At 43.6% G+C, this 14,572-nt stretch overlaps 1 protein-coding gene across 2 annotated transcripts in view; it reads right to left on the bottom strand.

Annotated features, from left to right (window-relative positions):
• Positions 1–13,841, bottom strand: part of prcp (prolylcarboxypeptidase (angiotensinase C)) — a 55,062-nt gene extending 41,221 nt beyond the window's left edge. Inside the window, exons 1-4 of one of the 2 annotated variants that reach the window (XM_045704146.2) lie at positions 13,450–13,841; positions 3,663–3,803; positions 2,857–2,958; positions 2,470–2,651 (exon numbers count right to left, since the gene is read on the bottom strand). In XM_045704146.2, the coding sequence (XP_045560102.1) occupies positions 2,470–2,651; positions 2,857–2,958; positions 3,663–3,803; positions 13,450–13,635 (611 nt within the window). In that variant the 5' untranslated portion in view covers positions 13,636–13,841. Of the gene's footprint in view, positions 1–2,469; positions 2,652–2,856; positions 2,959–3,311; positions 3,323–3,662; positions 3,804–13,449 lie in introns of those variants that run through there. The other variant, XM_082966828.1, reaches the window with a different exon arrangement.
• Between the last annotated feature and the right edge of the window lie 731 nt (positions 13,842–14,572).

The following is a 14,572-nucleotide window of genomic DNA, read 5'->3' as shown; positions in this document are numbered from 1 at the left end:
GAATCGAACCCACAACCCTGGCGTTGCAAACACCATGCTCTACCAACTGACATAACATTGAAGGTTGTGCAATGTAACAGGAATATTTAGACTTAGGGATGCCACCCGTTAGGTAAAATACAGAATGGTTCCGTATTTCACTGAAAGGAAAAACATTTTGTTTTTGAGATGATAGTTTCCGGATTCGACCATATTAATGACCTAAGGCTCGTATTTCTGTGTGTTTATTATATTATAATTAAGTCTATGATTTAATAGAGCAGTCTGACTGAGCGGTGTTAGGCAGCAGCAGGCTCGTAAGCATTCATTCAAACAGCACTTTCATACGTTTTGCCAGCAGCTCTTCGCTGTGCTTCAAGCATTGCGATGTTTATGACTTCAAGCCTGTCAACTCCCAAGATGAGGATGGTGTAACCGATGTGAAATGGCTAGCTAGTTAGCGGGGTGCGCGCTAATAGCGTTTCAAACGTCACTCGCTCTGAGACTTGGAGTAGTTGTTCCCCTTGCTCTGCATGGGTAACGCTGCTTCGAGGGTGGCTGTTGTCGATGTGTTCCTGGTTCGAGCCCAGGTAGGAGCGAGGAGAGGGACGGAAGCTATACTGTTACACTGGCAATACTAAAGTGCCTATAAGAACATCCAATAGTCAAAGGTATATGAAATACAAATCGTATAGAGAGAAATAGTCCTATAATTCCTATAATAACTACAACCTAAAACTTCTTACCTGGGAATATTGAAGACTCATGTTAAAAGGAACCACCAGCTTTCATATGTTCTCATGTTCTGAGCAAGGAACTTAAACGTTAGCTTTCTTACATGGCATATATTGCACTTTTACTTTCTTCTCCAACACTTTGTTTTTGCATTATTTAAACCAAATTTAACATGTTTAATTATTTATTTGAGGCTAAATTGATTTTATTTATGTATTATATTAAGTTAAAATAAGTGTTCATTCAGTATTGTTGTAATTGTCATTATTACAAATAAATAACATTTAAAAAAATGGACGATTAATCGGTATCGGCTTTTTTTGGTCCTCCAATAATCGGTATTGGCGTTGAAAAATCATAATCGGTCGACCTCTACACTGGACGCCGTGTCTGGACTGGGCACCGTCGCCGGAGGTTCCGGACTGGGGACCGTCGCCGGAGGTTCCGGACTGGGCACCGTCGCCGGAGGTTCCGGACTGGGGACCGTCGCCGGAGGTTCCGGACTGGGGACCGTCGCCGGAGGTTCCGGACTGGGGACCGTCGCCGGAGGTTCCGGACTGGGGACCGTCGCCGGAGGTTCCGGACTGGGGAACGTCGCCGGAGGTTCCGGACTGGGGACCGCCGCCGGAGGTTCCGGACTGGGGACACGCACTTCAGGGCGAGTGCGAGGAGCTGGCGCAGGACGTACTGGGCTGTGGAGGCGCACTGGAGACCTGGTGCGTGGAGCTGGCACAGTTTTTACCAGACTGCTAGCACGCTCCTCAGGAAGAGTACAGAGAGCTGACTCAGGTGGCATCAAACAGAGAACACGCTCCTTAGGGCAAATGTCGTGCATCACACACCAACACAACAACTCTCTCATTTCTCTCTCCTCCAATTTCTCCATCAACTCACTAACGGTCTCTGACTCTCTCCGTTCACTCTCCTCCAATTTCTCCCTCTTCTCCCAGATTGGCTCTGGTTCGCTCCTCGGCTCCGCCGACCACCCCGTGTGCCCCCCCCCCCCCATTTTTTGGGGGGGGGGCTGTCCTTTGGGCTTTCCTTGTGGCCGCGAACCCCGGCGTCGTCGCTGTCCTCCCTTCTCTCCTTGCGTCTGCCGCCAAAGAAGGCGATCCTGTCCTGCCAGGATTTCCTCCCAAGTCCAGGATCCATTCCCATCCAAAATCTCTTCCCATGTCCAGGATACTCTCTCCTCCTGGGCACGCTGCTTGGTCCTGTTGTGGTGGGATCTTCTGTCACGCTCGTCGTAAGAACATTCAGACCAAAGCGCACCGTGAAATCGGTTCGACATTTTATTTGAGGTGAACCGCACAAAAAAAACAATAAAGAACAAACGAAACGTGACGTTCTGGAGTGCTCACAGGCAACTACACAAAAACATAACAAGATCCCACAAAACACAGTGGGGAAATGGCTGCCTAAATATGATCCCCAATCAGAGACAACGATAAACGGCTGCCTCTGATTGGGAACCATACCAGGCCAACATAGAAATAGAACAACCTAGATTACCCACCCTAGTCACACCCTGACCTAACCAACAAAGAGAATAAAAAGCTCTCTAAGGTCAGGGCATGACAGTAATAGTGACGTTTTGGTCTGAGGTTTTCATCAGGTCAAATAGCACCCTATTCCCTATAAATCACACTGCTTTGGCCACAGCCCTATGAGCCCTGGTGAAAAGTAGTTCACTATATAAACAAATATATATATATATATAGGACCACATGAAGACCTGTACACAGTATCTCTTACCCAACAACAACATTAGGGTATTTCATTCTCAACCAGGCAGAGAGCATCCCTCCGTAGGACCCTCCGATGGCGATCACAGGACTTTTCTGAGCTCCAAGCACAGTCCTCTTCAGTTCTCTGATCAGCACAGAGAAGTCAGCTAGCGCCTGCTCAGACGTCAGGTAGTTCAGGTGCTTGGCGTCCTGTTTGGGAACACAAAGCACGTTTTAAAGAATGTTGTTTCTAAACGTGTAATAAACCATCACGTTATATACCACGTGTGTGTGTGTGTGTGTGTGTGTGTGTGTGTGTGTGTGTGTGTGTGTGTGTGTGTGTGTGTGTGTGTGTGTGTGTGTGTGTGTGTGTGTGTGTGTGTGTGTGTCTGCAAAGGCATAACGGTTCATTTACACTGTAAGAGTCTTGTCCAAACGGCAGGGATTCTCCATAGTAACGATGTTCTGCAAACACCAACATAGCTCCCAGTTCCTCTGCAACGTCCCACATGAAACCCTACGGATAAAAGTACAAGTAAGGCATGCTGTGTAGATCAATACATTACAGAACAGAGAAGATCAATACATTACAGAACAGAGAAGATCAATACATTACAGAACGGAGAAGATCAATACATTACAGAACGGAGAAGATCAATACATTACAGAACAGAGAAGATCAATACATTACAGAACAGAGAAGATCAATACATTACTGAACAGAGAAGATCAATACATTACAGAACAGAGAAGATCAATACATTACGGAACAGAGAAGAGAAGATCAATACATTACAGAACAGAGAAGATCAATACATTACAGAACAGAGAAGATCAATACATTACAGAACAGAGTAGAGTAATTATTACAGTGTTATTGCAGAACAGAGTAGAGTAATTATTACAGTGTTATTGCAGAACAGAGAAGAGTAATTATTACAGAACAGAGTAGAGTGATTATTACAGTGTTATTGCAGAACAGAGTGATTATTACAGTGTTATTGCAGAACAGAGTGATTATTACAGTGTTATTGCAGAACAGAACAGAGTGATTATTACAGTGTTATTGCAGAACAGAACAGAGTAATTATTAGTGTTATTGCAGAACAGAGTAGAGTGATTATTACAGAACAGAGAAGAGTAATTATTACAGTGTTATTGTAGAACAGAGTAGAGTGATTATTACAGTGTTATTGCAGAACAGAGTAGAGTGATTATTACAGTGTTATTGCAGAACCAGGTAATGTCTCCTTCATTGCCGGTGTAGAACAGGATAGGCCCTCCCTTCTGATCCCAGTGTTCATTATTAACCAGGTATCTCTGCTTAAAGGTGCCATCCTCCAGGAAACCAAAGTGATCAATCTGTAAGGACAGAGAAATACATCAGAAGAAAAGAAAAACATGACCGACGCCATTTTAGAAAAACCCATGAAGAAATCAAGAGGACGATGGCTAAAATACGACATGCTGCTACTTTAAACCCAACCTAGTGTCACGGATCCCTCCGGAACGTTCATCACGAACACCTGTCCCCTATTTCCCACTGATTAGTACTTGTATAGGTGTGCCCTTTGGTTTCCATTGGGCTGTCCATCATTGTTACTATGTCCGTTGGTGCGTGTGAGTACCTGTGCTGTGTGTTTTGGGCTTTCGTTCCATTGCGCAGATGATTACGGGTCTCGTCCCGTGTGTTAATCATTGTGTGCGCGTGTTATTTATTCGAGGTACTCCTCGCTCTTTTGTTTGGGTTTCAACCCTGTGGTTTTGTTACGTGTTTGTTTGGTCGTCGTCCCCGTGCCTTTACACGGCACGCTGTAATTTGGGTAAATTAAAATCCCTATTACCCATTCCTGCACCTGTCTCTCTCGCCGAATAATTTATACCAGCATGACACCTAGTCTCTAAGATATTCATATTTAGCTTGAGATGAGATGAAGACTCAGGAGAAGAAATCGAATCAATGTGTTACGAATCCATTTCAAAGTCTCTGACTTTAACTCTAAATCGAGGCAGTTATAATGCGGCCCTGACTTCCAGTGGAATGGAACTGGGATTCAGCAGGCTGTCAAGCTGAGAACCAACAGTTCCCCTCAGACAGACACCTTGTAAAGGTTCCAGTTACCCTCAGACAGACACCTTGTAAAGGTTCCAGTTCCCCTCAGACAGACACCTTGTAAAGGTTCCAGTTCCCCTCAGACAGACACCTTGTAAAGGTTCCAGTTCCCCTCTGACAGACACCTTGTAAAGGTTCCAGTTCCCCTCTGACAGACACCTTGTAAAGGTTCCAGTTCCTCTCAGACAGACACCTTGTAAAGGTTCCAGTTCCCCTCAGACAGACACCATGTAAAGGTTCCAGTTCCCCTCTGACAGACACCTTGTAAAGGTTCCAGTTCCCCTCAGACAGACACCTTGTAAAGGTTCCAGTTCCCCTCAGACAGACACCTTGTAAAGGTTCCAGTTCCCCTCTGACAGACACCTTGTAAAGGTTCCAGTTCCCCTCTGACAGACACCTTGTAAAGGTTCCAGTTCCCCTCTGACAGACACCTTGTAAAGGTTCCAGTTCCCCTCTGACAGACACCTTGTAAAGGTTCCAGTTCCCCTCTGACAGACACCTTGTAAAGGTTCCAGTTCCCCTCAGACAGACACCTTGTAAAGGTTCCAGTTCCCCTCAGACAGACACCTTGTAAAGGTTCCAGTTCCCCTCAGACAGACACCTTGTAAAGGTTCCAGTTCCCCTCTGACAGACACCTTGTAAAGGTTCCAGTTCCCCTCTGACAGACACCTTGTAAAGGTTCCAGTTCCCCTCAGACAGACACCTTGTAAAGGTTCCAGTTCCCCTCAGACAGACACCTTGTAAAGGTTCCAGTTCCCCTCTGACAGACACCTTGTAAAGGTTCCAGTTCCCCTCAGACAGACACCTTGTAAAGGTTCCAGTTCCCCTCTGACAGACACCTTGTAAAGGTTCCAGTTCCCCTCAGACAGACACCTTGTAAAGGTTCCAGTTCCCCTCAGACAGACACCTTGTAAAGGTTCCAGTTCCCCTCAGACAGACACCTTGTAAAGGTTCCAGTTCCCCTCTGACAGACACCTTGTAAAGGTTCCAGTTCCCCTCTGACAGACACCTTGTAAAGGTTCCAGTTCCCCTCAGACAGACACCTTGTAAAGGTTCCAGTTCCCCTCTGACAGACACCTTGTAAAGGTTCCAGTTCCCCTCTGACAGACACCTTGTAAAGGTTCCAGTTCCCCTCTGACAGACACCTTGTAAAGGTTCCAGTTCCCCTCAGACAGACACCTTGTAAAGGTTCCAGTTCCCCTCAGACAGACACCTTGTAAAGGTTCCAGTTCCCCTCTGACAGACACCTTGTAAAGGTTCCAGTTCCCCTCTGACAGACACCTTGTAAAGGTTCCAATGTGAGAGACAGTACAGTAGCACCTTCTCCAGAGGGTGACCTCTCTGTCCCTCCAACGTGCCCGTAGGGTGTGATCTTTGTGGCCCTGGCCTTCTGCCATACAGCACTTTGTACTGTGCAGTGAGTCGGTGACAACCCCAATGCAGAACGCTAGGATAATTAGCCTCAATTTGTATTAAAACCCAGAGAGAGAGAGACAGTTCCAGGGATGCCACGTTAGTTCCACTAGCACATCTGCCTCCCAAATTGAATCCTATACAGTGCACTACGCTATTTGGGACGCTATTCCCTCTCTCCAGCCTAATGCCACCACTGTGTGGCTAAAGACGAGTTGTCCCCTACTTGAAACCCGCCCAACACTTGATAAAGAATGTTTTTGTTGTGTTTGCACCCTCTCTCTCTCTCCCTCTCTCTCTCTCTCTCTCTCTCTCTCTCTCTCTCTCTCCCTTCCCAGCGCCTACAAAAGGAGCCACCAATTTTATGAGCCAATGACAGGGAAAAGATTTCAGGCTTGAATGTGTTCATTCATCCACTTCTGGAGCCTCTCTGCAGCTTGGCACTGGGCTAGCGGGACAGGAAAACCACATTGAAATCCAGACTGAAAATGTTTTGTCAATTTCATCTGCAAATAGTATATTCTCTGTAATAAATAAAAAATTACATATTAATTCCAATTCTGTTGGATGATCCAAAAATAGGTTTTACATCACTCAAGAAGGTACTCTAGGAAATAGATTAAAAATCTATAGCTGCTATTCTAGCTGAGTGGTTCTAACTCAGTGTTAAGCCAATCTGGGCTGGAGATTTTCCCTGTGTTTGTGCTTATGGTTTCATAATATGGTTTTATAATATAGATAAGGTTTTATAATATGGTTTAATAATATGGCTATGGTTTTATAATATGGTTTAATAATATGGCTATGGTTTAATAATATGGCTATGGTTTAATAATATGGTTTTATAATATGGTTTAATAATATGGCTATGGTTTAATAATATGGCTATGGTTTTATAATATGGTTTAATAATATGGCTATGGTTTAATAATATGGCTATGGTTTAATAATATGGTTTTATAATATGGTTTTATAATATGGTTTAATAATATGGCTATGGTTTAATAATATGGCTATGGTTTTATAATATGGTTTAATAATATGGTTTTATAATATGGTTTTATAATATGGTTTAATAATATGGTTTTAAAATATGGTTTTATAATATGGTTTTATAATATGGTTTCATAATATGGTTTAATAATATGGTTTTATAATATGTATTTTATAATATGGTTTAATAATATGGTTTTATAATATGGTTTAATAATATGGTTTTATAATATGGTTTTATAATATGGTTTAATAATATGGTTTAATAATATGGTTTTATAATATGGTTTTATAATATGGTTTTATAATATGGTTTAATAATATGGTTTTATAATATGTATTTTATAATATGGTTTTTATAATATGGTTTTATAATATGGTTTCATAAGGGAACTGTAACCTTCATAGCGTTGATGTCCATGTCTTACTACCAAACCTAATACTGCCACCTTGTGGTATATGCTGGTAGCATTTAGTTACAGGAAACTCATTAGGCGAAATCTGCTGACACATTGTATGTCAAGTCAAATGCTGCAAAATCTGTAGCTTCTGAAAAGCAGTGAGGTAAACATTACTTACAACTAAATGTTATAGTATGAAAAAAAATGGCCAAAAAATTAATAAATGACAAAGCCAATGTAGGAAACAACTGATGAACATAGGAGGTTGGTGGCACCTTAATTGGGGAGGATGGGCTCGTGGTAATGGCTGGAGCGGAATAGGTGGAATGGTATCAAACACATGGTTTTTGATGCCATGCCATTCCATTCACTCCGTTCCAGCCATTATCTTGAGCCGTCACTCCCCTGAGCAGCCTCTACTGCTGTATTCAGAGTAAAGGCCTCCCTGTGGCTCAGTTGGTAGAGCATGGTGTTTGCAATGGTGTTTGCAACGCCAGGGTTGTGGGTTCGATTCCCACGGGGGGCCAGTACGAAAAGAAGAAAAAAAAAGTATGAATTGAAATGTATGCATTCACTACTGTAAGTCGCTCTGGATAAGAGCGTCTGCTAAATGACTAAAATGTAAAGGACAGTAGTTAACTTCATTAGGGTAGGGTGCAGCATTTGGAATTTTGGATGAAAAGCGTGCCCAAATTAAACTGCCTGCTACTCAGGTCCAGAAGCTAGGATATGCATATAATTGGTACACTCTAAAGTTTCCAGAACTGTTAAAATAATGTCTGTGAGTATAACAGAACTGATATGGCAGGCGAAAATCCATCCAGGAAGTACTATTACTTTGAAAGGCTGTATTTCCATTGAAAGCCTATCCACCATACAAAGACTTAGGACCCAGTTCACGATCTCTATGGCTTCTTCTACATGTGGCCAGTCTTTAGGCATTGTTTCAGGGTTTTACTCTGAAAAATGAGGGAGATACAGCACTTTCAATGAGTGGACAGTGGAAGTCCAGCGCGCGATCGGGGGAGCGACATTCTTGTTTCTCCTTTTCTATTGATGAAGCTTTTGTCCAGTTAAAATATTATTGATTATTTATGACAAAAACAACCTGAGGATTGATTTTAAACATCGTTTGACATGTTTCTACGAACTTTTATTGTACTTTTTTGACTTTTTGTCTGGGTGTTGAGAGCGCGCTTTGTGCCTTTGGATTACTGAACTAAATGCACCAACAAAACTGAGGTTTTTGGACATAAAGAGGGACTTTATTGAACAAAACAAACATTTATTGTGTAACATGGAGTACTGGGAGTGCCACCAGATGAAGATCATCAAAGGTAAGTGATTAATTTAATCGCCACTTCTGTCTTTTGTGAGTCCTCTCCTTGGCTGGAAAATGTCTGTATGGCGTTTTGTGGTTAGGCGCTGTCCTAACATAATCACATGGTTTGCTTTCGCCGTGAAGCCTTTTTGAAATCGGACACTGCGGTTGGATTAACAAGAAGTTAATCTTTAAAATGGTGGATAATACTTGTATGTTTTAATTATGGGATTTCTGTTGTTTGAATTTGGCGCCCTGCAATTTCACTGGCTGTTGTGGAAGTGGGACGCTAGTGTCCCGATGATACCAGAGAGGTTAATGTACAGTTCACAATTGATGCTAAAAACAGGACTCCATTCTTTATTCCAGGAGAAGAGAGAAGCCAAGAGGATTTCCTGGATAACTGCTAGATCGCTTGATTCCCTTCAGACCAGCCAGCCATCCCATCCCATCCTCCTTTTGTATAAATGTTTTGTCATTGTTCGTAAAGCACTGCCTTTAAGTCGTTGTGATATTGTCAAGTTTGCTACCCTGCCCGTTGGTTGCGCCTACCCCACCCCGCCCTGTACAGAGTTCGCATGCACCTTCCCCCCCCCCCCCCCCCCCAGGCTATCCGGGTACAGAGATCGCACGCGTAATATATTCAAACATGCATGGCTTGAGAGATGCGGTCATCGGTGGAGTGTGTGGAGCCACCTAGTTTAACTAATCAACAGTACTGCCACTGCAGCATAACATTTGATTTAACCCATAGGTTATAAACATCATCATCAATATTTGGTAACTGTAACTAGCTTGGCATTTGGTGTGTTATGAGATATGAAAGTCAACAACAACAATAAATCAATCAGGGGACATTTTTTTTCATTTTGAGTACCTGCCCCCTGAAAGGTCTGTGCACGGCCCTGGTGTGTGTGTGTGTGTGTGTGTGTGTGTGTGTGTGTGTGTGTGTGTGTGTGTGTGTGTGTGTGTGTGTGTGTGTGTGTGTGTGTGTGTGTGTGTGTGTGTGTGTGTGTGTGTGTGTGTGTGTGTGTGTGTGTGTGTGTGTGTGTCGTGTGCGTGTGTGTGCGTGCGTGTGCGTGTGTGTGCGTGCGTGTGCGTGTATTTGTGGGAGAGTCGGTGTGTGTGTGTCCCGTGTGGCTCAGTTGGTAGAGCATGGTGTTTGCAACGCCAGGGTTGTGGGTTCGATTCCCATGGGGGACCAGTACGTAGAAAAAAATGAATGAAATGTATGCATTCACTACTGTAAGTCGCTCTGGATAAGAGCGTCTGCTAAATGACTAAAATGTAAAAAAATGTGCGTGGTGATGAGGCAGAACCATTGCCTGTGTTCCCAAATGGCACCCTATTCCCCATATATTGCACTACTTTTGGCCAGAGCCCAATGGGTAGTTCACTATTGTAGGGAATATGGTGCTATAAGGGATACAACCACTAGTTATGGAACTGTTGTATTTTCTTTTAAAGGGTCTCTGCACTGGCTGCCTGTGAGTTTTAGAATTCATTTTAAGATTCTTCTATTGGTTTTTAAATCAATCCACGATTGTTCACTCCAATACATGTCAGACATGCTTTTAAGTTATTTACCCAGTAGGTCCCTCAGGTCCTCTGGCCTTTTAACTATCCCAAAGCCTAGGACCAAGAGGCATGGAGAGAGCAGCCTTTTAACTATCCCAAAGCCCAGGACCAAGAGGCATGGAGAGACAGCCTTTTAACTATCCCAAAGCCCAGGACCAAGAGGCATGGAGAGAGCAGCCTTTTAACTATCCCAAAGCCTAGGACCAAGAGGCATGGAGAGAGCAGCCTTTTAACTATCCCAAAGCCCAGGACCAAGAGGCATGGAGAGAGCAGCCTTTTAACTATCCCAAAGCCCAGGACCAAGAGGCATGGAGAGAGCAGCCTTTTAACTATCCCAAAGCCCAGGACCAAGAGGCATGGAGAGACAGCCTTTTAACTATCCCAAAGCCCAGGACCAAGAGGCATGGAGAGAGCAGCCTTTTAACTATCCCAAAGCCTAGGACCAAGAGGCATGGAGAGAGCAGCCTTTTAACTATCCCAAAGCCCAGGACCAAGAGGCATGGAGAGAGCAGCCTTTTAACTATCCCAAAGCCCAGGACCAAGAGGCATGGAGAGAGCAGCCTTTTAACTATCCCAAAGCCTAGGACCAAGAGGCATGGAGAGAGCAGCCTTTTAACTATCCCAAAGCCTAGGACCAAGAGGCATGGAGAGAGCAGCCTTTTAACTATCCCAAAGCCTAGGACCAGGAGGCATGGAGAGAGCAGCCTTTTAACTATCCCAAAGCCCAGGACCAAGAGGCATGGAGAGACAGCCTTTTAACTATCCCAAAGCCTAGGACCAAGAGGCATGGAGAGAGCAGCCTTTTAACTATCCCAAAGCCTAGGACCAAGAGGCATGGAGAGAGCAGCCTTTTAACTATCCCAAAGCCCAGGACCAAGAGGCATGGAGAGAGCAGCCTTTTAACTATCCCAAAGCCTAGGACCAAGAGGCATGGAGAGAGCAGCCTTTTAACTATCCCAAAGCCCAGGACCAAGAGGCATGGAGAGAGCAGCCTTTTAACTATCCCAAAGCCTAGGACCAAGAGGCATGGAGAGAGCAGCCTTTTAACTATCCCAAAGCCTAGGACCAAGAGGCATGGAGAGAGCAGCCTTTTAACTATCCCAAAGCCTAGGACCAAGAGGCATGGAGAGAGCAGCCTTTTAACTATCCCAAAGCCTAGGACCAAGAGGCATGGAGAGAGCAGCCTTTTAACTATCCCAAAGCCCAGGACCAAGAGGCATGGAGAGAGCAGCCTTTTAACTATCCCAAAGCCCAGGACCAAGAGGCATGGAGAGAGCAGCCTTTTAACTATCCCAAAGCCTAGGACCAAGAGGCATGGAGAGAGCAGCCTTTTAACTATCCCAAAGCCCAGGACCAAGAGGCATGGAGAGAGCAGCCTTTTAACTATCCCAAAGCCTAGGACCAAGAGGCATGGAGAGAGCAGCCTTTTAACTATCCCAAAGCCTAGGACCAAGAGGCATGGAGAGAGCAGCCTTTTAACTATCCCAAAGCCTAGGACCAAGAGGCATGGAGAGACAGCCTTTTAACTATCCCAAAGCCTAGGACCAAGAGGCATGGAGAGAGCAGCCTTTTAACTATCCCAAAGCCCAGGACCAAGAGGCATGGAGAGAGCAGCCTTTTAACTATCCCAAAGCCCAGGACCAAGAGGCATGGAGAGACAGCCTTTTAACTATCCCAACGCCCAGGACCAAGAGGCATGGAGAGAGCAGCCTTTTAACTATCCCAAAGCCTAGGACCAAGAGGCATGGAGAGAGCAGCCTTTTAACTATCCCAAAGCCTAGGACCAAGAGGCATGGAGAGAGCAGCCTTTTAACTATCCCAAAGCCCAGGACCAAGAGGCATGGAGAGAGCAGCCTTTTAACTATCCCAAAGCCTAGGACCAAGAGGCATGGAGAGAGCAGCCTTTTAACTATCCCAAAGCCCAGGACCAAGAGGCATGGAGAGAGCAGCCTTTTAACTATCCCAAAGCCCAGGACCAAGAGGCATGGAGAGACAGCCTTTAGTTACTATGCCCCCAGCCTCTGGAATAGCCTGCCAGAGAACCTGATGGGGGACGAAACTGTGGACATATTTAAAATAGATCTTAAAACACACCTTTTTAACACACCAATCTGAGATCACGAGTTACAAGAAAGCATTTCAACTCACATGAATCACAATTATCTACAAAACAGTTGATAATGCTATCTAGCCATAGCTTTACTAGACAACCTAACAAAATGGATATGAAGTGTTCAAATCATTTGTATTTTACCTTTATTTAACGAGGCAAGTCAGTTAAGAACAAATTCTGACACCCTTGGAACAGTGGGTTAACTGCCTTGTTCATGGGCAGAATGACAGATTTGTACCTTGTCAGCTCGGGGATTCGATCCAGCAACCTTTTGGTTACTAGTCCAACACTCTAACCACTAGGCTACCTATAGCACATGCATTTCTTGGGGGAAAGCTGTAACCTCCAGGATCTTTAATGTTCTTTAGTCTATAGTAGCCTACTTTAAATTCACTTTTATGGCAGTACACTGCAGTTCCTCTGGGCAGGATGCCAGCAGGGATTGAGTTGTGTTGGCAGGAAAACAGCCCAGAGTATGGATGGCTTTCCCGTCCTACCAGGAAGCAGAGCGGATACGCTGATTGTCTGCAGACACAATACCCAGACAGTTTAGAAGTGATTTAAAGTACACAGAGAATTAAGGAAATCCTCCAAGGAAAGCCAGCGGTGCAGTTATAAGTTCACCACAAACAAATAAAAACTACGGTCAATAGTAAATTAGGCAATAAGCGTCAATATAAACAATGCTCATTTAATTTCAATGACTTGGTGGCCAATGGCCATAGTGGAACGAGATAATATATTCCCTAAAAAACAACTACCAAATCTAGTTGTGGTAAATAATCATTACAACAAAAAAAAAACATAGCTACATAACTGTGCACAAATTGGTGCACATGTAAATAAAATGCATCAACTCAACCGTTATAACGTTATTATTACTACATTAGCGCAAACTTTTTAAAGTTGTAAAGTTCTTACTAACATATCTGTCAGATAGCCTAAACGTGCAGTGTGTGTCCTGCTAATCTACAGAGCTGATTAGTCTAGTCCCTTTGTCTAGACAGTGATTGTTGACAGACATCATGACAGCCGTCAATAACTTTATGATATTATTATAGCGAAAAGAAACGTACCTTCTGGTCAAAATACCATGTTTCATAGTTGATGACGGTGTCCTGAGCATTGAGATCTGTAACCCCGCCATGCCTCGTCAAAAGTTGCGACTTGAGCGCCAACACATGAAAACAATAGAGCGATAAGATGAGAACGATAGACGTTAAGGCCGGTCTGGATACCGAAACGAATCCTCCAGACCTCATATCTGCAGTGGCCAGGACTATACTAAAGAAAAACCTGTATGAACAGTCTATATAAAGTGATCTGTGTGGGCTGCAGTCGCATGATGCAGCAGCGGTGAGTAGGAAGGAAGAACCTAGTTAAGATTTGTTGATGTTTCACTAAGAGGAAGTCAAATTGCCTGTCAGCAAATCAAAAGTGCAATGCAAAGACAGTACAGTATGAAGAGAGGCTAAAAACTGCTTCTCCAATAGAAATCCCTTATAAGGCTTTTTTTAGGCGACGTCATGGCGACGCTACGCTCATGTGTAAAAAAAATACGTAATCGCGTCTAATACGTTCGTATCGCGATGAACTGCGCATGTGCGAGCCGTCAAAAATTCAAAAGGCACTCCTTATATGAAGTTGTTTTTTGACGAAAATGAAAACGTGTCAGTTTATCACTTTTACTACGAGTTTGGAGTAATAACATGTTCAACGACTTAAGAAATTGTCTCGAATGTAAGTTGTGCGTTTTTAGATTTGGAGAAAATTAACAACTAAGGACAAATGTTTCACTTCTCTCATTGACTTCTCAAACCTCCTCAAAACACACCAGCATGGTCTGTTCCTCAATTCTCATAAATCTCGCGATGTTACGCTTCTGGGTTTAGAAACTCTGTGACGTGTGCTTGTCGCAAATTGATGAACAATGAAGCTATCACGTAACATTGATAAGATTCCTGCAAAATTATCTGCTTTCTCATAGACAAGTATTCATTGCGTGGTCGTTGTTATATAAACGTATTTTTTTCCCCCACTTTAATTTTTAAGAACTGGTTCAATAATCATATCCTGCTGGTGAGTCAAGTGTTTAATGTAGAAGGATTGTTACTCAATAATGAGGATTTTTTTTTTACTTGTTACAATATCCCTGTAACACCTAGAGAGTTGACCATAGTCTTTGATGCTATTCCATCT

Source organism: Salmo salar, chromosome 20 (assembly GCF_965601325.2).
Source record: "Salmo salar chromosome 20, fSalSal1, whole genome shotgun sequence".
Taxonomy (NCBI): Eukaryota; Metazoa; Chordata; class Actinopteri; order Salmoniformes; family Salmonidae; genus Salmo; species Salmo salar.
This window is presented reverse-complemented; position numbering and strand designations above follow the sequence as displayed.